The 13,126-nt window shown below is 33.1% G+C and overlaps 6 protein-coding genes across 6 annotated transcripts; 2 read left to right on the top strand and 4 right to left on the bottom strand.

The window, feature by feature from the left end:
- Positions 1–295: 295 nt before the first annotated feature.
- Positions 296–2,532, bottom strand: nmd3 (60S ribosomal export protein NMD3; the record flags this gene model as incomplete). Its single annotated transcript, XM_020575556.1, has 5 exons — positions 296–301; positions 713–1,288; positions 1,367–1,550; positions 1,650–2,408; positions 2,498–2,532. 5 exons carry the CDS (start codon positions 2,530–2,532, stop codon positions 296–298), a joined length of 1,560 nt encoding a protein of 519 aa, XP_020434351.1.
- Positions 2,533–2,997: 465 nt separating this feature from the next.
- Positions 2,998–5,599, bottom strand: tipA (protein phosphatase 2C-related protein; the record flags this gene model as incomplete). The annotated part of the gene is made up of 3 exons (XM_020575555.1): positions 2,998–5,038; positions 5,161–5,489; positions 5,573–5,599. The coding sequence occupies 3 exons, from the start codon at positions 5,597–5,599 to the stop codon at positions 2,998–3,000; spliced, it is 2,397 nt and encodes a 798-aa protein (XP_020434350.1).
- Positions 5,600–6,168: 569 nt separating this feature from the next.
- Positions 6,169–7,309, bottom strand: nfu1 (NifU family protein; the record flags this gene model as incomplete). Its single annotated transcript, XM_020575554.1, has 3 exons — positions 6,169–6,575; positions 6,683–6,949; positions 7,060–7,309. 3 exons carry the CDS (start codon positions 7,307–7,309, stop codon positions 6,169–6,171), a joined length of 924 nt encoding a protein of 307 aa, XP_020434349.1.
- A 65-nt stretch (positions 7,310–7,374) lies between these two features.
- On the top strand, positions 7,375–9,402 carry pex12 (peroxin family protein; the record flags this gene model as incomplete). Its single annotated transcript, XM_020575553.1, has 6 exons — positions 7,375–7,383; positions 7,819–7,932; positions 8,050–8,155; positions 8,248–8,606; positions 8,736–8,876; positions 8,959–9,402. 6 exons carry the CDS (start codon positions 7,375–7,377, stop codon positions 9,400–9,402), a joined length of 1,173 nt encoding a protein of 390 aa, XP_020434348.1.
- Positions 9,403–9,625: 223 nt separating this feature from the next.
- On the top strand, positions 9,626–10,170 carry lsm5 (U6 snRNA-associated Sm-like protein LSm5; the record flags this gene model as incomplete). Its single annotated transcript, XM_020575552.1, has 4 exons — positions 9,626–9,749; positions 9,848–9,875; positions 9,957–10,029; positions 10,135–10,170. The coding sequence occupies 4 exons, from the start codon at positions 9,626–9,628 to the stop codon at positions 10,168–10,170; spliced, it is 261 nt and encodes an 86-aa protein (XP_020434347.1).
- A 141-nt stretch (positions 10,171–10,311) lies between these two features.
- On the bottom strand, positions 10,312–12,938 carry PPL_04652 (uncharacterized protein; the record flags this gene model as incomplete). The annotated part of the gene is made up of 5 exons (XM_020575551.1): positions 10,312–10,997; positions 11,070–11,356; positions 11,441–11,913; positions 12,000–12,662; positions 12,741–12,938. The coding sequence occupies 5 exons, from the start codon at positions 12,936–12,938 to the stop codon at positions 10,312–10,314; spliced, it is 2,307 nt and encodes a 768-aa protein (XP_020434346.1).
- Positions 12,939–13,126: the final 188 nt, after the last annotated feature.

The raw sequence follows: 13,126 nt of genomic DNA, 5'->3' as shown, positions 1-13,126 counted from the left end.
GTTTTTGTTTATTTATTTTGTTTGGATTTGATTTGATTTATCATAGGTGTGTGTTTGTTTGTTATTTGTGTGTGTGTGTGGTTTTGGTATCATGATTCTACTGTGTGGTGGTGGTGATGATCAATCACCAATTATAAATAGATGATCATCTATGTTACTATTGCAAAGCACACAACAAAACATGAAACAATTATTGTAAAAAACAAATAATATAACAAGTAAATTATTGTAAAAAGAACACGATATGACAACTAAGTTTGAATTGACCACTTACCAAAATAATCTTTAAATTTATCTAATCCTACAAATAAATAATAATAATAACAAATAATAAATAATAAATATTAATTAATATTACAAAACAAAATTGATTTATAAATTGTCAAAAAAACAAAAAACAAAAAACAAAAACGAATCTTTCTAAGTTTGATTAGATCTCCAACTGATTATCATAAAAAATAAAATAAAGTTGGGCAAAAATAGTTTATTTTTTATTTTATTTTTTTGACAATCTTGTTTTTAATGTCAAAAATTCTTTTAAAATTTGACGAAAAACTAATTGAAATTGGACATTACACGACCAAAGACAAAGACGAATTTAATAATATTAATAAATTAAAAATCAATTTATCTTTTATATACTTTTGGAAAAAATTAATTTATTTGATTGATTTTGTAATTTGATTTATTATTATTTATTCTTTTTTTTTACTTCCATATCCATATCTTCATCTTCTTCGTCATCGTCTTCATCATCCCAATCTTCACCTTCGTCGTCAAACTCCTCGTTGTCTTGATCGTTGAGTGTCATCTCATCCAAAAGATCCTCCAAATCGACTTCGTTCTCATCGTCGGACTCACCGAGTTCCTCTCTCTGTTTCTTACGGGCGGCATAGATTTCGGCGGCACCCTCTTTCTTGTAGAGATTGATCTTGGAACGCATCTCTGGATCGTTTTCGATTTCCTGGTAGAACATCTCTTGGTCACGCTCGGCAGCTTCGATATCGTTCTTCTTTTGTGGTTCACCCTTCTCCATGTCGATACGCTTGGTGTGCCAGTGACGTTGCAAATTGAGATAGGTCTTCTTTACTAAAATGATTTCTGGAACGGTTTGTTTGCTCTTGATATTGGCAAATTCATTGTCATTCATGTTGGCTGTCGATACATCGAATCCCAACGCCAAATCACCTGCATTAAACAAATGTCCCAAATGTGTTCTAATAAAGAAGGTTGTATCGTTTCTACCGAAATCTGATGATCTTGCAACTTGAATATCTGCCAAAGCAAACTACAAGTTTGTTAAAAAGATAATTAGTTAGTTAGTTAGTTTGATGTTTTAATCTTCTTAGAGGTATAACAATCTTACCTTTCCTCTTCTTTCACCAGTCAAAGTAACATCTAAAACTACCAATTCAACCAATTGTTTATGTGTTGCCAACGCTCTGAATGGATGATTCCAAAATAGCAGTGGACTGATTTCTCCCATTTGCAAAGTATTTGGATCTATAACATGAATTAAATTTGATACTTTATAAATCAAAACAACTGGACTGTAAATATTATACAATTAATTAATCAAATTCGAAGTTAGTTTGCTAGTTAGTAAAAGTTGATGACTATTGATGTTATTTATATATAGATTAACTTACCCCATTCCACCTAATGCATGCATAACTTTTGGAGAGAGACAAACGAGATCATCTTTTGAGAGTGGAACGATTTCCACGGAGAAAGAGTGTTTATAGTTGGCGTTGTTGTTTTGTTCGTCTGTGGAGATGAGTTGTTCGGAACGCTTCGACTTTAGCGGTACGAACGATGAGATGAACTCTACGAATTTCAAACCTTGATTCTTGTTGGAGAAGTAAAAGTCGAGACCGTCGGTACGCTCACGAATATTGAGTGTCTGTGAGTGAGCGTTGTGTTTCAAGATGATCTGTTCCAAGAAGAGGAAGGTACGCTTGTGATCGACCTTCTGACGCAGCTGTACCACCGAGTTCCAGGTGTCTTTGGCCTCGAACTTCTGACACTTGTTACACTGCTGACCCTGTACGACAAACTCGACGATGAACACCTGCTGCAAGATGGCACTGGAGAACACCTCCTTCTGGATGGTGAGCTTCACCTTGAGACGACGCGAATGCGGCTCCGTCCAGACCCAACCGGCATCGACGAGTTTCACCTGATTCAGACCCTTGATACGCTTGATACAGAGAGTGAGTAACTCACGTGACTCCAACTCGCACATCGCCCAATGATTGGGTGGCTGTAAATAACGATTGCATCCACGACACCATTGAATAATCAACTGTTTTGGAATACCCTCTGTAATATCTACTTGACTACGAATACAGTTTACACACATATTCGATGGATTCGAAGGAATCACAACACCACAAAGACAACATAATCTAAACATTATAATTCATTGATTCAATTAATATTCATAATCCTTTTTTTCGAAAGCAACTAGATATATTCCTGCACTGGGATAACATACATATGTGAAACAGAATGAACTGGTGTAAACTCCATTTTTATAATCTATATATTGTTATTTTTTTATTATATTTATATATTATTTATATACTATTTATATTATTTATTGATATTTAATTAAAATTAAACTAAAAAATCAATCTATTGAGTTTTATAGTCTATTTGTATTATAAAAAAATAAATAAAATAAAAAAGAAGAATATTTATTAAAAAGAATAGAAAAAAAAAATCGTTCGGTTCCTTCACAAATTTCATCAATTTTTTGCAATTTTTTTTTTTTTTAAAGATTGAAAAAAATAAATTAAATCAAATATCAATAAAATTAGTTAGTTCTATTCTTTTTGAATATCATTCTATTCTTTTAACACACACACACAACATTCTTTTTCTTTTTTTTTTTTCTTTTTTTAATTAAATTAAGTTTTTAATTTTTTTTAAAAAGTAAAAATAACAATAATAATTTTATGTATTTGTTTTGTTTTTTGTTTTTGTTTTTTAATTTTAAAGTGATTGTTTACCAACTTTAAAAGCGATGCAAGTGGTATGATCCATTTTACCTGGGTAGGCTTTGAGATCGTCGGGAAGTGGCTTGTGGGGATAGGCCACCATAAACTCTCGACTCGATCTGGTTGTCTCTACACAATGTTCGATCAGTTTCTCTACGATGTTCTTTGGGTGAATCGGTTCGTCTGGCGTCGGTCTAAGTTTCTTCTTGAGGAATTCCTGCATGTATTTGCTCTTGCTGTCCTGTGCTTTCTCGACGTCCATGTCTGACCAGTGGTCGTGTGGCATACCACACTCACGAGGCGACACTCCAATGGTGTGTGGATCGAGATTGTCGTGGACACCATCGGACAACAAGATGATAATGTCGTTCTCTTGACATGGTAAAAAGTGGAGACAAAGATTACGCAGATCGGGATGGCCGTTTGCTACGTACGGACCGAGACGACCACCTGGATCCTTGGGATCGTCGACGTTGCCACGATTGTTCTTGGTGATATCTGTGAATTTCTTGTTGGTGTGATTGTAGTGGAATGCCTTGCAGTCACCGACACTCGCGCAAATGAATCCCCACTTGGAGGGTGCGGGTTCGCGTGCCGCTGAATTCTTTGACAAATCCTTTGCATTCGGAACGGATCTAGAAAGGAAATTGGTGAAATTGTTGTTGTTATTTGATTCGGATGAGATTGGTGGTGATGGAGGTGATGAGTTGGATGATGAGGAAATTGGTGAGTGACTGGATGTCGGGTGATTAAAGACTGATGAAGCGAGTGAAGATGTGGAGACAGATGATGCCAGAGTGTTGTTATTGGATGGTGGTGATGCGTATGGTGTTGTTTGTGAGGACGGGTGAGATTGGAGTGGAGGTGATGCGGTGGTGGTAGTGGCGGTGTCGTTGCCACCAACCAATTCCACCATGACACCTCCCAGGAGAGTAGTGGTTCCCGCTTCCCAAATATCTGATTTTCCTTCGATAATCTTGTTGTGTGCAAAGTTAAACGCAGAGAGGATATGATTTCCAGCGTCTTGAACGGTTTGAATCTCACTGGAGAGTGCCTTGCTGATAAAGTCGACGAACGAGGTCGATGCCTTGAGGGCGGCTTCCTGTGGACGCACTCCCCAGTTGCAACCATCGGCAATGGCAGCGATAACACGATTGGCTTGCATCTGTATACTAAAGTGGTCGCATATTGGGTCACCCTCACGCTTTGGATGACCTGGGAGATGCGGATAGGTAGAAACGGTTCTCGCATAAAAGTTGTTGTTGAAACACGAGTGGATCGAGGATTCCAACTGGTCTGGCATCGGTCCATTCACAGTAAAGATAAACGAATCATTTCTTGGATCGGCAATCAAAAACTTTGGGAATTTATTCTCGACACTGCCAATAACGACAGGCGCCAAATCGATGCCTTTGAGCAATCCCATATAGTTACTGATTGAACGTTGTAGAGAGATCGGTGATTCATCGAATGATGAATTCGGATAGGCGACAGATTGAATGGTTGGTGATACAATTTGTTTATCGTTTGCTGAAGTTGATGCCGATGCTTGTGATGCAACCGATGTGGTTGAAGCTGTTGTTGGATTAGCTGTTGTTTTATTCAAAAGTTGCTTGAGAAGATTGGTTTGTTGTTGTGCCAACGACAGCTGTTCAATTAGTCCAGCTTCCAATTTCTCAGAGACAGATAGTGCTTCGACCACCTCTGTATCTTCCTCTTGTTGTGATTTTTGTTTCGATTCTGGAATGGCTGGAAGTTTCTTTGTGTATGGCTGTGGAGTGAATGACGATTGATCCTCAGTATCAGCGTCGACCTCTGCTGCACCACTTTCAGCAACACTATCTGGATTGGCCAAAAGATAAAGAATTTGACTGTAACCTGGATGTGCCACACTGTTGTCACCACTCGATGTAATAAGATTCAGTGTTTGGTCCAACAATTTCAAACCCAACAACATATTGGGTGGAGCCAACTGATTCTTCTCTCTCAATAGTCTCTGATATACTTTAGTTGCATTCTCAATTGATTTATGTAATCTAAGATTAATAATTGGATTGGTGTTAGTTGTTAGTTGTTTGTTTTTTTTTTTTCTATATCTTTTTGGAATAGCAATGATAATAATATTATTATTATTATGTGAGCTTGTCATATTACGTACTTTGCAATTGGATCAGCTGATGCTGTATCTTTTTGAGCTGAATCTTGTCTGAGTTGGTTCCACTGTTGTTCATCGACGGACCTTCTTGGTGAGATCTCCGATGGCTTCAAACGAAACTGTTGGTCGTTATCGGCAAAACCCGGAGCAATATGGTCGAATACACCACGATTCCAAAGCATCTGGCCATACTCTGTGGCTTTACTACGTGAGATGGGCATGCTTGTAATCAACCAATCGACTATATCACATGCTCTAATCTGATCGTCACCACTCAACTTTGGAATGATTCCACTAGTTGGGTCTCTGAGTTTGCTCTCTAAAATTTCGACCTACAAACAAACAAAATAATAAAATTGTTAACAATCCAAAAAATTCAATAGACTCTTTGTTATTAAATTATTTCACAACTTACTTCATCTTCTTTTAATAATACATTCATAATTTAAAAATTAATCCTTAATATAGATATCAAAAAAAAAATAACCTACAAGTACTAAGATTGATTTGTGAATAATAATATAATTGTACTGAATTTGTATGGTTTTAGTAATTGATTAATGGGTTGTGTTGATTGGATATTGACTAAGTTTAGTTAGTGAATTTGATTTGATTTGATTTGGTTTGGTTTGGTTTGATTTGATTTGGTTGAACAGCAATCAAAAGTATGTTACTGTGAGTTTTATGTGTGTGATTGTGTTGTGTGTTTGTTTTTATGTTTGTATCTTTATAAATTATCTTTTTTTAATAATTTTAAAAATATTACAAAATGATAATTTCTTTTTTTTTGATTTTTTTATTTTAGTTTGGGTGGATTTTTATTAAAAAGTGTGATAATTGTGGGTGGTGCCGCCACTTTTTGCACGATGGGTGTGTATCAATAAAAACAAAAAAACCAAAAAAAAAAAGTTATATTTTTTTTGATTCTTGCTTCAATCGATTTAATAACCTCCTCGTTATTGATATTTTTTTTTTTTTTTTTTTAGATAGCAGAAAAAAAAGGGTTTATTTTTATTTTTGTTGTTTTTGCTCCAACTCTTGATCAACTTTTTTAAAGAATTCCAAATTGAGATTATCGAGTTCGTCGTCAGTGACCGCCATGATACCACGAACTTCGCTAATCCAGTGCATCAACATTCTCTCGATACCACCTTTGAGAGTGGCTTGTGAGCTTGAACACGAAGAGCATGTACCTTGCAGCTTCACCAACACAATGCCATCTTTGAATCCCAAGTACTGGATGTTTCCACCGTCGTCCAACAGAGTCGGTCTAACACGTGTCTCAATGAGTTCCTTGATCATTGCAACGGTTTCGTCGTCCTCCGGCAAAATCAATGTATCGCTATTCTCATTGGTTGGTGTCTCTGACAGCAATGGTTTATCGCTATGATAGAAATCAATGATTGCTCCAAACACCTCTAGATAGATAGATATTCATGTATAAATATTGTTGTTATATTTGTTAGTTTGATTGTTGATGAATTCCTCATTTTCCAACATTATAATTTATTTAAATATTACATACGTGGTTTCAAAATAGCCCATTCATGTTCGGGAAACTTATTTACAGAGATGAAATCTGGTCCGTAGAATACACGATTTACACCATCCAATTTGAAGATTGCATTGGCGAGTGGAGATATTTGTGAGGATTTGAAATCTGGAAAATCGATAGTTTTACCTGGTGGCATCACTTCAATTCCAGGCACAAACTTTAAACTGTCGGGATTGGGTGTATTCTCTGTCTGTATAAATAATCTATTGGTATTTGAAGATAAATCTACATTATCATCTTTATATATTCATTAAACATTAACATTTATTGTCAATTAAATAGTTAAACTAATTTATAAATAATATTCTCTATCGTATTATTATTTGTTGTAGTAGTATAATAAATACCTTTTCTAAATAACTCTTTAAGATCTTCATTTGTAACATTTGCCTCTTCTTTTGAATTTGAAGTTGAATATCTATTTTGAGGTGCTCTAAATGCAATGATTGTCGATCTGTTGTTGAATAATGATGTGTATGATGATTGACTGTTGTTGAAACTCAGTGACGATATTGGTTGTTGTCTACTTCCATTGTTTCTACCAATAGTATTTAAAGTACTATTGAAAAGTCTATTTAACTTTGTAATTCTGTTCATTTTCAATAAATAAACAACAATGATAATTATAAACAAATAGTAATAAAACAGTAAAAAAATATCATATGACTTTAGTAAAAAAAAAAAAAAAAACAAATTTCAAATTTAAAAAAAACGAACAAGGTTCTTTGCAGTTCTAAATTCGAACAGATAATTGTTTTGTAATAGGAGTACTGTCTTTATGATTTCCGATACTAATTATTATAATTATAATAATAGTAGAGGTTATCAAATATTTATAATTTTGTAAATTATAATATATCTCTATTATTTTATTGATGTAGGTTTGAATATTGATTTATAAAAAAACGGATAACTTCTTTAAGTACAAATTTGTTCCTCATTTTATATTATTATCAAGATCTTAATAGAACAGAATAAATAATAATTAACATATGAACTAAAATAAAAAATAAAAAAAAAACTTTTTTTTAAAAGAATATTAATTTTTGATTTTTAATTAATACAGTTTCAGTTTATATATACATATACATATTTATTTTATAAAGATGTTTTTATTTAATTTTAATAATGGTGATCCTAATAGACCATCTTTCTTTGAGATGTTTGCACAACATCAGATGATGCCATCATTCAAACCCGCTCTTAAATATATATTCACTGTATGTAGTTAGATTAGTTGTAACATCTGATGGTTCGTTTATCATTGATCATTGATCATTCATTAACACACTGTCTATCATTTATATATATACACATATTTCATTTACATATTGCAGGTATTATCACAGAGAAATTCAAAGTTTGAAATCATTGTTAAATATCATGATGAATTCTTCTATTCAATGTTATTATTGCTAGAGTATCATTATCTAAAGTACTATGGTATGTCTTATGTGTTATGTTTATTACTAGTACTGTGTAATTTAATTGAATAGCTGAATGTTTATGCTTATTGTTTATTTAATTATAATTAGAGGGATCATTCTCTGAGAACTTTTATAATCTAAAGAGATCGGTAAAAGTATCGAAAAAGAATGAACCAATTCTTCAGAGACTATGGGATCCGTCGACTGCAGATCTACAGACAAATCAAACACCAGCACCAACACCAAAGAAAGATGAAAGCACTGTCAAACAACTTCGAAGACAAACTCTGCTCAATCTTATCTCAAAGGGTTCGAAAGAGAAAGAAACGAAACCAATGACCGCCAAAGATCAACGTATCTCTATACTCTATCTAGTGATACTACCGTACATTAAAACAAAGTTAGATGAATTCTACAAGAAAGAGTCAGATCCTATCAATTCACTTGGTTTATTAAATGAAGATAATGTATGTAAATCAATCACTACTCATAAAGTTAACACTAACAAACTAATATTTACGTTTGCAATTAAAAAAACAAAAAAAAAAAGGAAACAACATCCATTTATTAAACAACTAAGAAAGTTGTTTGTAAAGATTTATCCAACAATCAGTGCTCTTTATGAAGCATCGTTTTTTATATATCAACTTTTGTATCTCTATGAATATACTGATTTCTACACACCATTCTTACATCTACAGAGAATTGTATTAAAGAGATTGACTCATCAAGATATTGTATGTTATTATCAACAACAATCAATTATGTTTAATATAAAGTATTAATACATTGATTGTTATTATTATTTATTTCTTAAAGGAAAATCATTCGAATGCAGTAACAACAAGAAGAAATGAAAGATTAGCTATCGTTAGAAATTGGCCATTGCCATATATCGTAACACCGATAGTAAAGATATTGGATTCCATATTAGATTATACCAAGTTTATATTGCCAGCATCGGTGTTCCTCTTCAAGTCACTCGAGTGGTGGTACAGCGAGAATAGAGCATCGCCACCATCATTACCAGTACCGCCACCTCCCTCACAACCAAAGCGAGCGCCAAACGGTCTAGCCATTCCCGACGACAAGACACAATGCCCGCTTTGCCTCAAAGAGAGAACTAATCCAACCATCTGTGGAAGTGGTTTTGTATTCTGTTATCCCTGTATATTTAGTTATGTCCAACAACATCAGAAGTGTCCAATTACATTTATTCCTGCAACCACAGAGCATTTAAGAAAGATTTACGAAACAACATAATAGTAAACAACATAACCAACAAATAATAATATAATAAGTTTAATATAAATAAAGTAATCTGCTTTGTTGTTTAAGATTAAATGCTTTTCTTTTAAATTTTTGCAAAATGTTCAAAAACAAATATTTGAAAATCACATTTTGAGCAGCTTTGAAATCAAATCATCTTTAATTAATCACTTTTGGTATATCTATCGATCTGTATAATATTTATAAATATAAAAAGATGTCGAGTGAGCAAGTGTTACCATTAGAGTTGATCGAAAAGTGTATAGGTTCTAGAATTTGGATTTGTATGAAAAACGATAAAGAATTTGTTGGTACTCTATTAGGTTTCGATACATATGTTAGTAAGTATATGAACGTTATTCTATATATATTGATGATAGGTTTAAATCAATAAACTAATGAATCTATCTCTCTACCTCTAAATAAAATAAACTTTTAGATATATTTTTAAAGGATGTTACTGAATAGTATGTTTGAACAACAACAATATAATTAGGTTATTCGATCAGTACATTAATACTAACATAATAATATATTTCGTTAATTAGTGAATTTACACCAGAAGGAATTAAACCAATAAAATTAGAAACTATTTTGTTAAATGGTAATCATGTTTGTTTGGTAAGTTAAAGTCGTCGACTATAGACAATCAAATCAAATCAAATCATCTTTTGTATGCAACATACATTATTGATATTAACACACACTATATTATTATATTTATAGTTAGTACCAGGTGGTGAAGGACCATTGAAGAAATAAACAAGCAAATAAATTAAAAGAAAAAAGAAAAGAATAGAATAGTATATTTATAAATAATATCATTTTCTTTGTTTGTTTGTTTGTTTGTTTTTTGTAGTATTTATATATCTGTTTATTAAAACTTAAGGTGCACCGTATAGGTTAATCTTTAATGATATAGATACAATATCTCTTCATTCTCTGACCATTAGACCAAAGCTTGTTGAAATATGAATAACCATAGTCTTCGTCGAGCTGACAGATGTAATCTTCTTTGACTGGTTTGTAGATCTTTGCTAGTTTACGTGATTTCTTGAGGAGTTGAACAACAGAGTCGGCATAGCCTTGGTCGTCCGTTACGATGGTGAGTGTACCGTCTTTCTTGAGAGTACGATGAATGTCGACGAGGAAATCGTGATTGATGAGACGCCATGCACCTGGCCACACCGGTGGATTTGGATAGTTGATGTAGACCTCATCGAGAGAATCACTCGGTACCGAGTTCTTCAGCACCGAGTTGGCTTCACCCGCCAGAATATATAGATTATCGATCGAGTCGAGTATCAATTTCGACCAGATCTGGAAGACACGATCGTATCTTATCTCGACAGAGAGCCAGTCAGCATCGAGATCCTGTGCGGCACGCTTCGAAATCCAATGACCGTGACCCGAACATATCTCCATCTTTACTTGACGTGGTGATTCCTGATCTCTTGAATCCTTGAACAACTTATCCAAAAACCATTTATTCTCTTCCAACTCTTTGTTCTCTTCGTATAGATTCTTAAATGTAACCGGTGAGAAATTGACACGCTTAGATTGTTCCATTGGTAAACATTTTAATTTCCCTATTTGTTATATAGAATCAAGATGATTAATTAATCGATATATATCTATTGTTTTAATGATTATTTACATACTTTGTTGTTTTGATAGTTGTTGTAGACAACTTCTAACTCTTTCGGATTCTTCATTGATTTCATGACGATTGATTCTCTCGAATAGAGATGCAGATACTTTGTTGTGTTCCGAACGTTTACCTTGACTCTTGTGATGAGATTGTGATGCCGTTGCAATTGCCCTTGGTGCTTTCGACAAAATATCGTCGATGATTCCCAATGCTTTAACGGTACTCTTTAGATCACCTGCCAACAATGCTGCTAGTGCCAGTCTTGAGAAAACAACAGGTGATATCTCATTTTCAAATCTAGATTAACATTTAAAGATAGATTGGTTTTTTTAATGTATTGATCAAAAAAGAAATAAGATAAGAGTTTGTTAAGTAACTTACTGTTCATATTTATCACCTAATAACTTCCAGATTTCCGGAATCATTAAATGTTCTGCGTAGATTTTAACTAGATATTCAATGGTGGAACTGTCTTCCATGTTTGACTTTAACATGTCGGTGTACAGTCGATTGGCAATGGCAATGTCACCACTACGAATACAAGCTCTGAGAATGGAATTGTAAGATCTTGCATTGAGTGCTATATTTTGTTGCTTCATCTGATCGATCATCGCCTCTGCCGCCGACATGTTTGTCTCACAAAGTGCTTTGATATAGGTTGTATAGACAACTTCGTTGGCACCATTCTTTGTATTCAATGCATCGTTAAACACTTCCTTTGCCATATCATACTCCTGACATCGAACACATGCATTCAACATTACACCATAGGTAATATGATCGGGTGTAGCTCCAATCTTTTTCAGATAATTATAGTTACTTCTAATATTCTGGAAATCTTTCTTCTCTGATAACTATTATAATAACATTTTAACAAACTTTATATATTAGAATTCAAACATTATATTTTCAATCTCAAAATATCATCTATTTAACATACAAATACCAATTGTTGTGTAATCTTTGTGATTACTTTTCTATTGTTTCTAACTGTTGGTTGTTTTGGTGTAGTTGCTGCTGTGGTAGTTGTAGTGGTTGTTGTTGATTCCTCTTCATCCTCATCTTCTTCTTCTTCTTCTTCTCCATCTTCTTGCCCACCTTCTTTAATATCGTCTTTCTTTTTATCTTTACTATCATTTGAAGTGACCTCTGATTTCTTTGATTCAGCCTGTTCATTTCCTTCACTATCTTGTTGTTGCTTTGAACCATTTTCACTATTATTATCTAATTTAACTTTCTTCTTCTCTCTTGTATTATCATTTGAATTATCCAATATCTTATTCTTTTTTACTGATTCCTGTTCTGTTTTGTTATTACTTTGATTTGTCTCTGTCGATTTCTTCTTTTCAGTGTTGTTTTCTTTTTTTGGTGTAGCAGTTGTTGGTTTGTTATTTGTAGTTGTATTTTTGTTTGAATTTGTGTTTGTAGCAGCTGTTGTTGTTGTTGTTGTTGTTGTTGATGTTGATGTTGATGTTGTAGTAACAAGTTTCTTATCTAGATTCAACTGCGCGACAACCTTTGAAACAACAGGCTTTGGTGCCTCATAAATTTCAACTTGAATCTTATTCTCACCAATCAGTTTATTATGCAATGAATTCTTATACTAAAATAATAATAATAAGAGTCAATATATTATATTTTCTTTTTTGTAACATATTATAATATTGTAAAGTATAGTTACATGAACTAATTGAGTAATATCATTGATGTTTAGAAATGCAATGGTTGATTCCGCTGGTAATTCTAAACCTGGTGGCATTGTAATTGGTATTGTGATTGTAACAGCAGGTGAATTATGACATAACTTTTTCAACCTATCAATAACATCTGTTTTACTTAATGCTTTTGGTACATTCTTAATGATCAACCTTTTACTCATCTCTCTATCTCTACTTTCTTCTTTGAATATTAATATTACACAGATAAACAAATTAAATATCAAAAAAAGTTTCGTTTCGTTTTTTTTTGTTTGTGTGGTTTTTTTTTGGTTTGGGATAAATCAGATGTTAGTCAATAAATAGAACTAAACAATTTAATTTGGTTTCAATGTTTTTTATTATAATATAA

The sequence above is a fragment of the Heterostelium album genome, assembly GCF_000004825.1.
Source record: "Heterostelium album PN500 unplaced genomic scaffold PPL_scaffold4, whole genome shotgun sequence".
In the NCBI taxonomy this organism is placed as follows: Eukaryota; Evosea; class Eumycetozoa; order Acytosteliales; family Acytosteliaceae; genus Heterostelium; species Heterostelium album.
Note: the sequence above shows the minus strand (reverse complement) of the source record. Positions and strands in the feature narration are given on the sequence as shown.